This window comes from Melanaphis sacchari, unplaced genomic scaffold (assembly GCF_002803265.2).
Source record: "Melanaphis sacchari strain LSU unplaced genomic scaffold, SCAv2.0 Contig2154_pilon_pilon, whole genome shotgun sequence".
Classification (NCBI taxonomy): Eukaryota; Metazoa; Arthropoda; class Insecta; order Hemiptera; family Aphididae; genus Melanaphis; species Melanaphis sacchari.
This window is the reverse complement of record NW_020271077.1, coordinates 1-14,219: the sequence shown is the minus strand read 5'-3', so window position 1 is coordinate 14,219 and position 14,219 is coordinate 1. Positions and strand designations below refer to the sequence as shown.

Below are 14,219 nucleotides of genomic sequence, written 5' to 3'. Positions count from 1 at the left end.
AAAATTTCCAGTACACCACTACTTTATCCAACAACCAGATAAGATCCATCCAACGGGCCTAACGGTGAAATTTAACAATACATTTAAATAGTTGATATTGGGCATATTTATCATTCAGTTTCACGAATAGCTGTTAATTCACGTGTATTGTCTTTACGTGATTTAATTGGTTTCATTCACGTGATCACGGATACCAATACGCATTCATTCACGTACAAAACGAGACCCTTCTAGTCTGTACTTAACATGCAACTATTTATATTACAACTCTTGGTGAATTTAACCATGGAGCAATTATATTTTTAAAGTATATTAATATTGTTTTACAAATTTAAGTCTTCAATTTCATTTTCAAGACCCTCTCACTTTTTTATATTGATCTTATATGAGAATGTTTAGTTCATCCTGTATACAGACTTTAAATATAAAACTGGTATTAGATAGTAAAAAATATAACTGCATTCAATATTTATAATTTCAGTTACTTAAAAATTGGTGTGCGTGTATAATAGTCTAGTACAAGCCAATAATTAATTGTAATCGAAATAATATTCATAAATAAATCCATTACAAGGAATACGATAAAACTTTAATAAATAACAGTAAAACATAATTATTATAACTTAGTATTCATCACAAATCATAATACGAATTATATTCTCGTATTATATATATTATGTACAAGTAAGTTATAAAATGTATTCATTAACTAGACTTATATTAACTAATAGGTATTAATTTACTCAATTTATATTTATGTGTTTTATTATTTAAGCGAAATACCAAAGGCAGAACATCCTCCCAACCCAAGATGTAATGCAAATTTTTTCGAAATCATCACACATAGGTAAATACACTATAAGTATTATAATTTACCTAAACGTATTTTTTAGTTTAAATATACTTGTGTACATTAAATGCATAGAAATGACAGATACTAATACGCTTTAATTTTTTTTTTTTGGCATTTTATAATGATGAGGAGTAAGACTAATTAACATTTAAAATGTAATTTTATAGTTTCGATTTATCAAACAATTGACATTATATACTTTACAATTGAATTATACTGCATTTATTTCAAAAAGAAGAAGAAATTTTAAATTGAATTATAAATTAAGTTTTTTTTAAAGTTGCTTTATATTAAAAATGAGTCTGAGCTTTTTTTTTTAATATAAAGAAACAAAAACAATGAAAATAGAAAAAAACTTAATTGCTATAGCAGTTGAAGCCCATAGACGACTTTTTTTCTACGTGTAAGGTCATATGACTGCTATAGCAGTTAAGTAAATAACATTTATATTTTTGTTTTGCAATTAGTATAAATAACTACATAGTTTACGCAAATCCTTTTTATTATAACAATTAAAATTATATATAAAATATAAATCAAATCAAATAAATTCTTTGAGTATTATATATAAATATTAGAAATAAAACAATATATATTTTTAAACTTCATTTGATTAATTTGCCTGACCAGATTGTAAGTCGTAAATGGACATTACACTTGTCTTAGTACGATAAACCCATAACTAACATGACTGCTATAGTGGTTATGCCACTTTACGACTTGCAAATGTATAACTGTTATAGCAGTCATGTTCATATTACGACTTAAATTAGTATGACCGCTATAGCAGTGACTGTCCGTCAACGTGTTAATGAGATATAAAACTGATGATGAAATTATAGCCAGGTGCATGACTGCTATAGCAGTCATGTCCGTCAACGTGTTTATGAAAAACGATATTGCATGGTAATTATTATCTACCAACATTTATAATTTAATTCTCCTAACATTCTACGGATATTTTAAAATGCATTTATATTACTAGCTCCAAATTTTTTTAGTACTTCTAATTTATTTTAATTTCTCTTTTGAATAGATCCTAAAAAAAAATATATGCATGAATTATGTATACTTTTCAAACTCGATTTCTTTCAAATATTTCATATCATTTATACTATGTAAAAAAGATCGTTGTAACATAACAGCTGATACAGTGACAACGTTTATTAAGTATATTTTAGCAGCAATAACTGCATTTCATACAACTTCGTGAACAAATATATTTTTATATCTTAATATATAATCAACGTAAAACGTCCTTAGAATAGTTTTATTGAAAACTTGATTTAAGTGATCAATTTTGTATAGAAATATACAAGTAATTTTAGACTGCTTAAGAAATAAATTAGATGTTAAACTAAACGCGTGTATAATTTTTAATTTACGTTTTTATTTCTTCAGTAAGTTAATCAAGTGCAGTACAATTATACAAAATTGTAGAATTTGAAAATAATATACAACAATTATACCAAAAATAGCCTAAACTAATAAACCTAATCTAAGCTGAATGTATTTATCTTCAATCCCAAATCAAAAACAATGAAAATTTGTAAATGGCATGAAAACATTTATTTATGCAAAATTTATCATAACATAAATAATGTGATTCGCATTTTTGTTTGTACGTAAACTGCAACTATTTGATGAAACGTTCTTTTTAATATTTAAAAAAAGTAAAAACTTACTTAAGATTACTAAAATAAAATGAAATATTAGTTTTAGCAATATTTACAATTTAATTAAATCTTTGTACTTCGTTAATTAATTAAAATAAAATTAATTGACAGTTAGCTAATAAAGAATAAAATAAAAACGTTTTTTAACTTAAATAACTATTTAGGGTGTTAATTTGTATATTCATAATTAATACATTTATCAATATTTATTCATAACAATTTTTAGTTGTATTAAAGTACAAGTAAAATGTATGAAAAATGTAAGCTATATAAATATTTCATTATATAAAAAGATTTATATTATAAGTGTTTGTTTGACAAAAAAAATTAAATACTTTGTTTTAAATCTTATTTCTTTACTTGATTGGGTTTATTTTTCAGATGAAACACATTTATATTTAATATAAATCCACTTCTTTCATTGATAAGAATAGCAAATTTTATACTTTCTAGATCATTTTTTATTGAATACTTTAAATTTACTTAATTTTATATTACAAAGTAAATTTATCTATAACAAATAATTGTAAATATTCCCATTTTTTTTTTTTTTTACATTTTTCACAATATCATTATGTTATTATAATAGTTATATATAGGTACGAACGATTTTCTATTTTTGACTGCTTAACAGCCAATACTAAATCAAATTTTCTAAAAACACGTGTTATTAATTTAATTCTTTTCCCACACGATTCAGAATCTATAGTGCAACACTATTACTCAAATAAATATTATAAATGTATAAATTAAAAAATATTATTAGATTGTTGATTTATAGTACACACGTACACTGTGTAAAAACCAGTGTACCCTAATTTTCTAAATTAATAAATTTTATTATGAAAGAAATAAATATTTTTATATTTTTAATACTGCATTTTTATACAAAATTAAAAATAATAAGTATTATGATTACTTATTTGATTATACATTTTATTTATAGTTGGGCGTCAAATCTACTAAAAATAGGACGAGTCAGAGATTTAAATGAAACGGATTTGTTTACGACATTAGACGACCACAAATCATCGTCATTAGGCAATAAATTGGAAAAGTATATTGACTATAATTTACCTACAACTTACAATAATGATTCTTATTATTATTTTGAAGTAACTTAATAACTATTTTCACTTTAGAATGTGGAAATCAGAATTAGCCATTGCGTATTCAATGAACCGAAAGCCAAAATTGTTGAGAGCGTTGATTCAAATGTTTGGTGCTAAATTCTTGCTACACGGATTTATGTTTTGTATAATTGAAATCATTTTCAAGTAAGATTTTTTTTTAATTTATAAATTAAATTTACAATTATTATTAAAAAAAATATATATTTTTAGTTATTATTAATTTAATATTGTAGAATCCCATTGTTTATGATTAAATGTAGAATAATATTATTGTAATATTAATGTTTGATTTAAAATCTTATACCTTTATTTCAGTATGACTCAACCTATAATAATTGGTAAACTATTAGGATATTTCGATCCTAATCATTCCAAAAAAACTGATATAAAATATGCATACCTATACTCATTAGGTTTAGTGTTCAGCTTATTTATGTCAAATATCCTTTATTATTATACTTTATTAGAAACCACGAACGAAACTATGAAAGTGCGTATTGCTTGCTGTTCTCTAATCTACAGAAAGGTAAACCTACAAAATATTCTATAAATAACATTTAAATATGTTAAGATTTTTAAACAAATAGGTAGTAACTATATTATTTTGCAGTCTATAAGTGTGATAGCTAACATAAATTATACATTTTAGGGTAGAGGAATAATTAAATACATTTTTAAAATCATTTCCTACAATATTCTATTATTGAATTACTGTAAATTATTGTTGTTTGATATTTCAATTAATTGAAATGTATTTATTTTTTTATAATATATACATTTATTGACATATTTTATTTATTTATATTTAATATTTCTAAATTTAATAAGTTGTTCTACATTTTATTAAATAACACATTTACTATTACATACTGAATTATTAACTGTAAAATATTTAAATTGAAATTCACTTATAACTTAAATTACTTATATATGTAAATAACGTTAAAAACAAATATGAAATAACACCTATAATATAATTATGTTTTACGTATTAAGTAATTTAATAAAATAAGTACGTATAGTCTTATTTTTAGCAATTTAATAAAATTCTCAACAAAATTTTTAATACTTTATTCTTCTTATATAGAGTTATTCAATATTTTTTTTTTCGTTTTTTCTTTAAATATCGATAAAAAGTTTTACTAGGTCAAAAATCTTGAATATTTAATTCAGAATACCTCATAAGTTGTTAATTTATTATTTAAAAATATAAAAAATACATAGCACAAAATATTTATTTAATTTTAATTTATACATATAAATATAATTATATAATGTTAAAATTATAACAAAATCTCAAAAATATACAAAGTATTTAGAAGTTAAAATTTCATAAAAAATTGTATCAAAGATTAAATAGAAGATTCCTCATAAGTCTTTTGCATCCATATTATTATTTTTTATACATGATAACATTTTCAAACTATTTTGACCCTAAGTACTTTTATGAGAAATGATTGATTTTTGAAAATTTAATACAAACTGTTATCATAATTTTTTTTAAAAATATTAAAAATTTATTCATACACAATTTTTATAAACATTTAAAATTCAAAAAAAAAAAAAAACGAAAATTTACAAAATTTTTGTAATTAAGAGTTCGTTAAATATTAAATATCTACTATGTTAAAAATCTAAAACCAAAGATAGGTAATAATTTAACTCATATCATGACCACTTTTAAAGTTAGATAACTAGGGAAAAGGTTGATCTCAAACCATAGGATTGAAGTACAATAAATAATGACAGCATATAACTTTAATACATTATTAGAATTTTTCTAAATTATTACCAAAAAATTTAATAGGTACCTGTTCTTATTAATTGACTTATTGTTAAAATGTTCTGATTGCATATTAAACTGATACGACAATATTTTGAACTGTTTATTTTGTATTATGTACTGTATGTGGAGAAAAACGTGAATATTACTTTCCAGTGTTTTTATCCATACTATAAGCTTTAATTTACTATACGAATACTGATTTTATTTTTTTCAATGTAGACGTTATGCTTAAGTCATAAAGCTTTTGATGAAACTACCGCTGGACAAGTGATGAATTTAATTTCAAATGATATAAATCAATTCGAATATACATTAAATTATTTACATTATTTATGGGTTGGACCACTCCAAATAATAATAGGCGTATATTTATTGTGGCAGGAAATTGGTATTTCCTTATTAATTGGAGTAGCTACGTTTTTTTTTTTTATTCCGTTACAAGGTATTTAAAATAAAACTGTTTACAGTCCTTGCACAAAAATTATGAAATAATTAATTATGCGAGTATTACCTATAATTTAAACCACTTTTTTTCAATTTCAGGTTGGATGGGGAAAATACTTTCTAAATTCCGTTTGCAAATAACAAAGAACACAGATGAAAGAATACGATTAATGAATGAAATCATTTCAGGAATACAAGTGATCAAAATGTACACATGGGAAAAACCTTTTAAGAATCTTATAGAATATGCGAGAAAGTATGAATGGTTTAATAATATTATTTATAATATAGGTAAAAAATATTTAAGTTTATTGAGGGTATTATAGAATAGAAGCAGAACAAATTAAAGGAGCCACATTTATTAGATTCCTAGGACTATCGTTTAAAATAATTCAATCAAGATTTCAAATATTTATCAGTATTTTAATGTATATCCTATTAGGAAATACTATATCTTCAGAAAAAGTAAGTTCAGATTTAAATAAATATACTTATAAATAGTAAACTATATCCTTTTTTATTATTTTCATATAGGTTTACGTCCTTATATGCTTTTTCAATGTTTTGCACACGTCAATGGCAGTAAAATTTTCTACAAGTGTGTTGGGAATAGGTGAAATAATTGTGTTATTAAAACGGATACAGGTATGAATAAGTTAACACTTTTTAAACTTTTATATTTAAAATTTTCTTAATTATGTAAAATAATGAATATGAGCAAGTCATAATAGCACTCTAATACATCGGTGTCGCGTAACCAGCGTGTTAGGTTAGGATTTTTTTTTATTAGAAGTAAAAAAATATAGTGTAACTTTTGTTAACTTTTCAAATCTTAAACATCAAAAAAATGTGAATCATTTTTAACTACAAAATAATTTCTTATAAATTCTAAATTTAAATGAATTAAAAAATATATTGTTTTATTATTATTTTTATTGATAAATGACCGATCTATAAGGAACTTTGTGTTTAGTTTTTAAGGATTTTTAAAGAATGAATATTTTTTGTTGACAAATCATTGAAACACCTATAAAAAAAAAAAAAAAAAAGTTGAAAATTTTAAATAACTTTAAATTGTTTAAAAAAAGTCAAAACAATTAGACATCATAAAATGTGTAGAAATAACTTACATAAATAATTGATGGTAGTTGAACACAAATAAAAAAAAAAGTTGTTTTATCAAACATTTATTTTGCATAAAATTTCTTAAATTTTTTTTACTCCCGGTTACTTAAACCCGCTAAAATATTAATAACTCAATTCAAATTCTTGGAAAAAAAAAATCTCCCAATTTTAAATATCATAAGCTTTTTACTATATCCAATACATTAATTGCTCCATTAAGATCTAAAATTAGATTCACATTTTTGTATAGCATTATTTATTACTCGAGGAAAAAGATCATCAAATCCAAAACTCTTATTCCAAATCTAATAAACCGGAAGAGCACGTCTGTAGAAAATCACTTATTGTTGATGACAAAATTGCTAATAATTGTGATGACTTTGAAAAAAACAAAGAATCTGTTACTAGTCACGGCATAACTATTTTAAATACTTGCGCTAAATGGACGGATGTTCAAACCAATAACACTTTAGAAAATATTAATTTAACGATAAATTCTGGAAATTTGGTTGCAATTATCGGACCAGTAGGAGCCGGAAAGGTAAATATATCTATACAATTTGAATATTGCATCTACTTTCTATATTATAAAACGATAATAAAAAATGATTACAGAGTTCATTATTACAAGCAATTTTAAGAGAATTACCTGTTTCCAACGGTGAAATTTCTGTGCGAGGTGTAATATCTTATGCATCACAGGAACCATGGATATTTTCGGGGACTGTTCAACAAAACATTATTTTTGGATCACCAATGGACAAAGAACGTTTCGAACAAGTAAATACAAACAGATTAACATTATATACCAACATTAAATTTATAATACAGTTAATTGATATGATTTTGAAATAGATCATTGATATCTGTGCACTAAAAAGCGATCTTGAACATTTTCCACTCGGCGATCAAACGATAGTGGGAGAAAGAGGAGTCACTTTGAGTGGAGGACAAAAAGCGAGAATTAATTTAGCTAGGCAACTTTAAATTTTAAAACTAATCATAATTTATACATTTAATAATTATAAATGTTCGATTTCAGAGCGGTATACAAACAAGCAGATATTTACTTATTTGATGATCCACTTTCAGCTGTTGATGTTAGAGTGGGCAAGCATTTATTCGAAAAATGTATTGGAAGTAAGTGGACTTTCAAATGCTATAATCGTAAACACACAATTAATCGCCGGATTCTAATTACAGGTTACCTCAAAGAAAAAACATGTATTATTGTTACTCATCAAGTGCATCATTTATCTGAAGTTGATCAAATTGTACTAATGGATAATGTTAGTATAGGTTTATAAGCTTAAAATAACTCTTAATAGTATAGTGAATTAACCTTCTATTAAGACGTTTATTTTTATTTTTAGGGTAAAATCGTAATTGAAGGATCTTATCAAGATATTCAAACTTCTATTTTTGACTTTGCGAAAGTACTTAGACCTTTAAAAGATATAACTATAGAAAATGAAATTGAAATTAACGATAAAAACAATATTAATGTAGATGAACGCTTAATTTCATCTCAAACTGGTTCTAACGAAAGTGTTTTGTCATCCAAGTTTAAAGCTTTAACTCAGAAATCTAATGAAAAATCAAAATATCAATCAAAAAATGTATTAATATCGTACATTACTGCTAGTGGAAGTTCATACAACATTTTTTGGGGTTTTTTTTTGTGTTTTTTAACTTTAGTTTTGACTGTCGGTGGAGATTATTGGCTTAGCTTTTGGTACTACAATAAAAATTAAACAATATATAAATAATTTTGAAATTTGTATGATATAATTTTTCAGGGTTAACCAGGAAATATATAAATCGTATAATACAATGAATAAAATTGAAAATAGTACATCAGAGTCACATGGACCATCTAACTTATCATTATGGTTAAACAATTATCACGAATACTATGTTATAATTTATGCCATGTTAATGATTTTATTAATAGTATCAGTAGTAATTAGATCTGCTATATTTGTCAAAATTACAACAAAAGCTTCTATTAATTTACACAATCAAATGTTCCATTCCCTTATAAGAACCACCATGTTTTTTTTTAATACAAATTCATCAGGTTGGTGTTTATATTTTTTTAAATAACAAATATTTTTTACATTATATATATATGATACTTTTATGCAGGAAAGATAATGAACCGTTTTTCAAAAGACTTAGGAGCTGTGGATGAAATCTTACCAGAAGTTTTTTTGGATACTTTACAAGTTACAAATTTATTTATTAATTCCTTATGCTATATTATTATAATTTTTAAAAGTAATTAATTTAAGAAAGTAAAAGTTCTCACCGTTTATTTATATTTGACAGGTTTTCATGCTTATTTTTGGGACTGTATTTATTGTTGGAGTGATCAATATTTATCTTTTAATACCTACATTTATTGTGGGAATAATCATTTATAAACTTAGAAATTATTATTTCTATACATTACTGAGTGTCAAAAAGTTAGAAGCAGCTAGTAAGTATCAGAGTTGTATTGCATCGAAACTGATGGAGCACTAATTTATAAACACTAACCATTCGTTTATGTAACAAACATTTTCATATACCTTTGCATAAAATAATAAAAATTTCACACTTATAAATAAAAAATATTATTGGTCTGAAAATTGAATCAATATTTTTTTCACTTAGAGCGCATCAAAACAAAATCTAAATACTACGACATTTAATGAAATAGTTCGAAAATCCATATAGTATATAAAATAAATTTAAATATATAATTCCTATTTTTTTTTTTGACAATAATTATTTTTGAAATAAAGAAAAACTTCTTATAAGCATCTTAATTATTAGTTAAAATCAAAATAAATACTCTCAACATTAAAAGGTCTTATTTGGATTAAGATATTTCATATTTTTAATCACTATGTCATAACCTAAGTTTCTAAGTTACTTAGGTGGGTTGCAATTTCATACATTTTCTTTCAATACAACCATAATAATAAAATATATCATATTTTTACTATAAACAGCTCGAAGTCCGGTAATAGCACACATGAATACATCATTACAAGGATTAACAACAATAAGAGCATATAAAGCAGAACATATTTTAACCCAAGAATTTGATAAACATCAAGTACTTTTATAAAAATTTACTAAAAATACTACTTTATTTATGCTTCTATAACATTTTTTTGAATTATATGATAATTTTTTAATAACTTTTAGGATTTACATTCTTCGGCTTCACACATATATTCATATTTAAAACGAGGACTCGGATTTCGTATGGATAACGTTTGTATACTTTATTTATGTATTATTTTATTCAGCTTTTTTACAGTTGGAAACAGTAAGCATTAACTTATATGATTCTGTTAGTAATTTCAAACCATTTTGTTTTATCAATAATTATAATTTTAGATATTTACGGAGGAAGTGTAGGACTAGCTCTCACACAAGTGATAACATTACTCTGTCGAATCCAATGGGGAGTATCACAATGGACATTACTACTATGCCAATTGACATCAGTTGAAAGAGTTTTAGAATATACACATTTACCACAGGAAGATACTCCACCCTCCATTGAAGGTGAAATTTAATAATTATATTGTTTAATTTCTAATAAATAATTCGCATGAAAAATATTAATTTGTTTTACAGAGAAATCGGTGGCAAATGAATGGCCTTCTTCAGGGAGAATTGTATTTCAAAATTTTAATCTACGTTATAGTCTTAATTCACCTTATGTATTAAAAGATCTTAACATTCAAATTCAGTCAATGGAAAAAGTAAATCATTTAATGCGATTTTAAATGGTCAATAATGATCATTTTGTTTTTTTTTTGTTTAGATAGGTATTGTTGGCAGGACCGGTGCAGGTAAATCATCCTTTATTGGAGCGTTGTTTAGATTAGCTCTGAATGAAGGTAAGATTATCATTGACGATATGGATATACACAAATTGGCACTCAAAGATCTGAGATCTAAGTTGTCTATAATTCCTCAAGAACCAGTATTGTTTTCTGGGACAATGCGAACAAACTTAGATCCGTTTGACGAATACCCGGATCATGCTCTTTGGAAAGCCCTAGATGAAGTATGTGTTATAATTAATTCTACTTTAAAACGAAATAATAGCTCTCTTTTTACTTCATTTAAAGATTTTCAAACAATAATTATTATTATAGGTAGAACTCAAAAACTTTGTAGAAGATTTGCCCAGCGGTCTTAACTCGAAAATGTCTGCGAGTGGTTCAAACTTTAGTGTCGGACAACGGCAATTAGTTTGTTTGGCCAGAGCAATACTACAAAACAATAAAATTCTGATATTGGATGAGGCCACTGCCAATGTTGATCCACTGTAATAAAAATAATTTTATTTTAAATATTTAATTATATAACTATACCTATTTATATTCTAATTTGTATTAACAGCACTGATAAGTTGATTCAAAATACAATCAGGAATAAATTTAGATTTTGTACAGTTTTAACAATTGCTCACCGTTTAAATACTATTATGGATTCTGACAAAGTACTAGTAATGGATTTTGGAAAAATAATTGAATTTGACCATCCATATAGTTTGTTGAAAAACGCAGACGGATTTTTCTACAATATAGTAGAGCAGACGGGAAAGGATACGGCTTACTTTTTACACGGCTTGGCATTAGAGGTACCATAAAATGCATTTTATTATCTCATTTCTTTACTTATAAATTTGTACTGTTAATCAATGAAATATTTTTTTTTTTTTTTTTAGAGTTTTAAAAATTCCAATCAATAAACATGATTCCGAGCAATTAAAATATGGAATTAATTGTTACATATTAATATCTCATTATTATTCGAATGTTGTTTTCAGTAAAATTTTATTTTTTTTAAATAGTTTCTTCGGTAATTGTAGAAGTTATTAAGTCAGAATATAACCAGTGTTAGGAAATATCATTTTTGCATCAAATCACATTGTTTAATTCCTTATCAAAATAACTAAATTTTTAATACTTTTTATTTGGTCAATTTACATTTTTGAGTTTAAAAGTAACTCTATTACAATAAAGTTACTTTTTCAAATATATTTATGTTTAGTAAACTATGTGTTCTGATAGGGCAATACATACCAAATAATAAATTATTAACAAATACCTATTTGCTACACATTAAATATTATTATCTTTATTATTCAAATTTATTTTAAATAAAGTATTCAAACATATAATCAATACCTTAATCGCTTTTACTGCATGGCTAAACTAAATAAAGTAATGAGTAATTCTACAATAATTACTACAAATAAGTAACAAATCACATATAAATAACTTACACAAATATAATTAATATCATATTACTTAAAAGTAATTTCAGCATATATAACTGATAACTTAAGTTGTTACTCCCACCATAAAATAATCATGTTTTCAAATATTATCTGTAAATTTGTTGGCTTTATCTATACCTTACAACTTATTAAAATAAATAAAATTATTTTTAATTCATGTATTTATGTACTGAACATTTAAAAACTTGTACAATCATAATCGTTATATCTTATATTAAATGGTATAGCAATATAAGAATTTTAAAGAAAATAATAAAATATTAGCAGGAGTATTATTATACATATTATTTTGTTATTGTATAATAGTTGATAAGTATATGCTTAAACGCATAACAAAAACGCACATTATATAAAATAAATTCTCAAAATCATAATATTGACAAGAGAATAAGATAAAAATTACGCTTATTTCAAACTGCTGTATATGATTAAAGTTTGGCAAAGGTTGAAGTACCAAATTTAAAATTAGTGTTATGTGTTCATAAAAACTAGAGTGTCTTTATATCAAAAGAAAATTTTGATAGCACATGGATAATTATCAAAAACTGTTGCTGATATCAATATTTTAATTTCACAAGAAAGTTGTATACGATTAAAAGTATCTATAGGTGTTTTTAAAGGTAGTACATATTTTTATAAAGTATTTAAAATATTCATTAAATTTCTAGTATAGGGTTGTATTATGTATTTATCCGTTTACTACGTGATTATTCAGTTGATACGTTAGAAGGACTGTAACGAGCGTGGCAGCGTTATAAATATAAAATATGTCTCATACAATACTTCATCAAACGGAAAAGGTAATAAATTATAAGTCGATGGTGTTAATATTACCAAACTTCAACTCATATTCAAAATTATTGTAATCTCTTTGATTGTTAATTATGAAGCAGGTGCATATTAGACTAATATTTATATTGAACAGCTTTTTCCTTGTATATACTGTTGGATGAACGATTGTTAAGTTATATATATTATTATTATGTAGGTAATTGGGTTTCAGTTCGTTAAATCTTTTAAATAACAAATATTGTGGTAATGGCACATGTATTTATTAATAATGTAGATAATGTAGTCGCGATAATATTGACAAATACTGGTAAAGTGGAATATCAGCCATTATTTAATCATTGAAGAATTTCAAAATGTCGTTTTGTCATAGAAAATGGGAACTTGATATCTGGATATGATAGCAAGATCACATAAGAACATGAAGTTTATTGCCAGACCTCTTGTAATAATGCCGGAGTTACCACCGCAATTTTATCTACTACCTTTTAAATCAATCATATAGAAAAGGGAGACTGAGGTAATGAACGGCAGATTATTGAGTAGCATTTTGACATTCAGGAGGCAGATCCGCAACAATCGCTCAAACGCCCCACATCTCTTATAATCACACATACTCTGTAATTTTGAAGTTGATTAATATAACATTTAAATAAATTATTAGTTATTACTTTTCATTAAATTTAATATTTTCACACTTACAAACTGCTGCTTCTGGCTGTCATTCGCATGGCATCAACACCAGTTTAGCCGCAAACAATACGTACACGGTAATACTTAGAGCAGTGAAAATGTTTTGAAAATTGCTAAATGATCAGATAGCTGTATTGTGTAATAAAATGTTGATGAAAACGTAAAGTGTGTTTAAATTAATAATTATTGTTGGTCGTAATATTACACTGAACTCCCGCGATAATGCGACACGGTGTACGTGACGGGTATAGATTTGTTCAAAATGCTGTCGCCAAGCCAGCGCCGCACTGCTGCCGCAGTACACACACACACAATACCTTCCACACACACACGCAGACGAGGCGGCTGGTTTTAATCGAGTGACTTTTATTCAGCAAGGCGTAACGAAATCCAGCGCGGCACCGCG

General features: G+C 25.0%; 1 protein-coding gene across 2 annotated transcripts; it reads left to right on the top strand.

The window, feature by feature from the left end:
* Positions 1-501: 501 nt before the first annotated feature.
* On the top strand, positions 502-11,871 carry LOC112593945 (probable multidrug resistance-associated protein lethal(2)03659; the record flags this gene model as incomplete). Of its 2 annotated transcripts, XM_025338536.1 has the most annotated exon segments (26): positions 502-684; positions 776-847; positions 3,476-3,586; positions 3,672-3,806; positions 3,978-4,188; positions 5,668-5,890; positions 5,992-6,148; positions 6,219-6,357; positions 6,427-6,537; positions 7,268-7,558; positions 7,633-7,797; positions 7,873-7,994; positions 8,060-8,157; positions 8,221-8,306; positions 8,391-8,752; positions 8,817-9,097; positions 9,166-9,245; positions 9,349-9,499; positions 10,017-10,123; positions 10,216-10,339; positions 10,411-10,581; positions 10,654-10,781; positions 10,844-11,089; positions 11,181-11,353; positions 11,428-11,668; positions 11,756-11,871. In XM_025338536.1, coding segments are annotated over 26 exon segments (4,017 nt in total). In that variant the 5' UTR covers positions 502-676.
* Between the last annotated feature and the right edge of the window lie 2,348 nt (positions 11,872-14,219).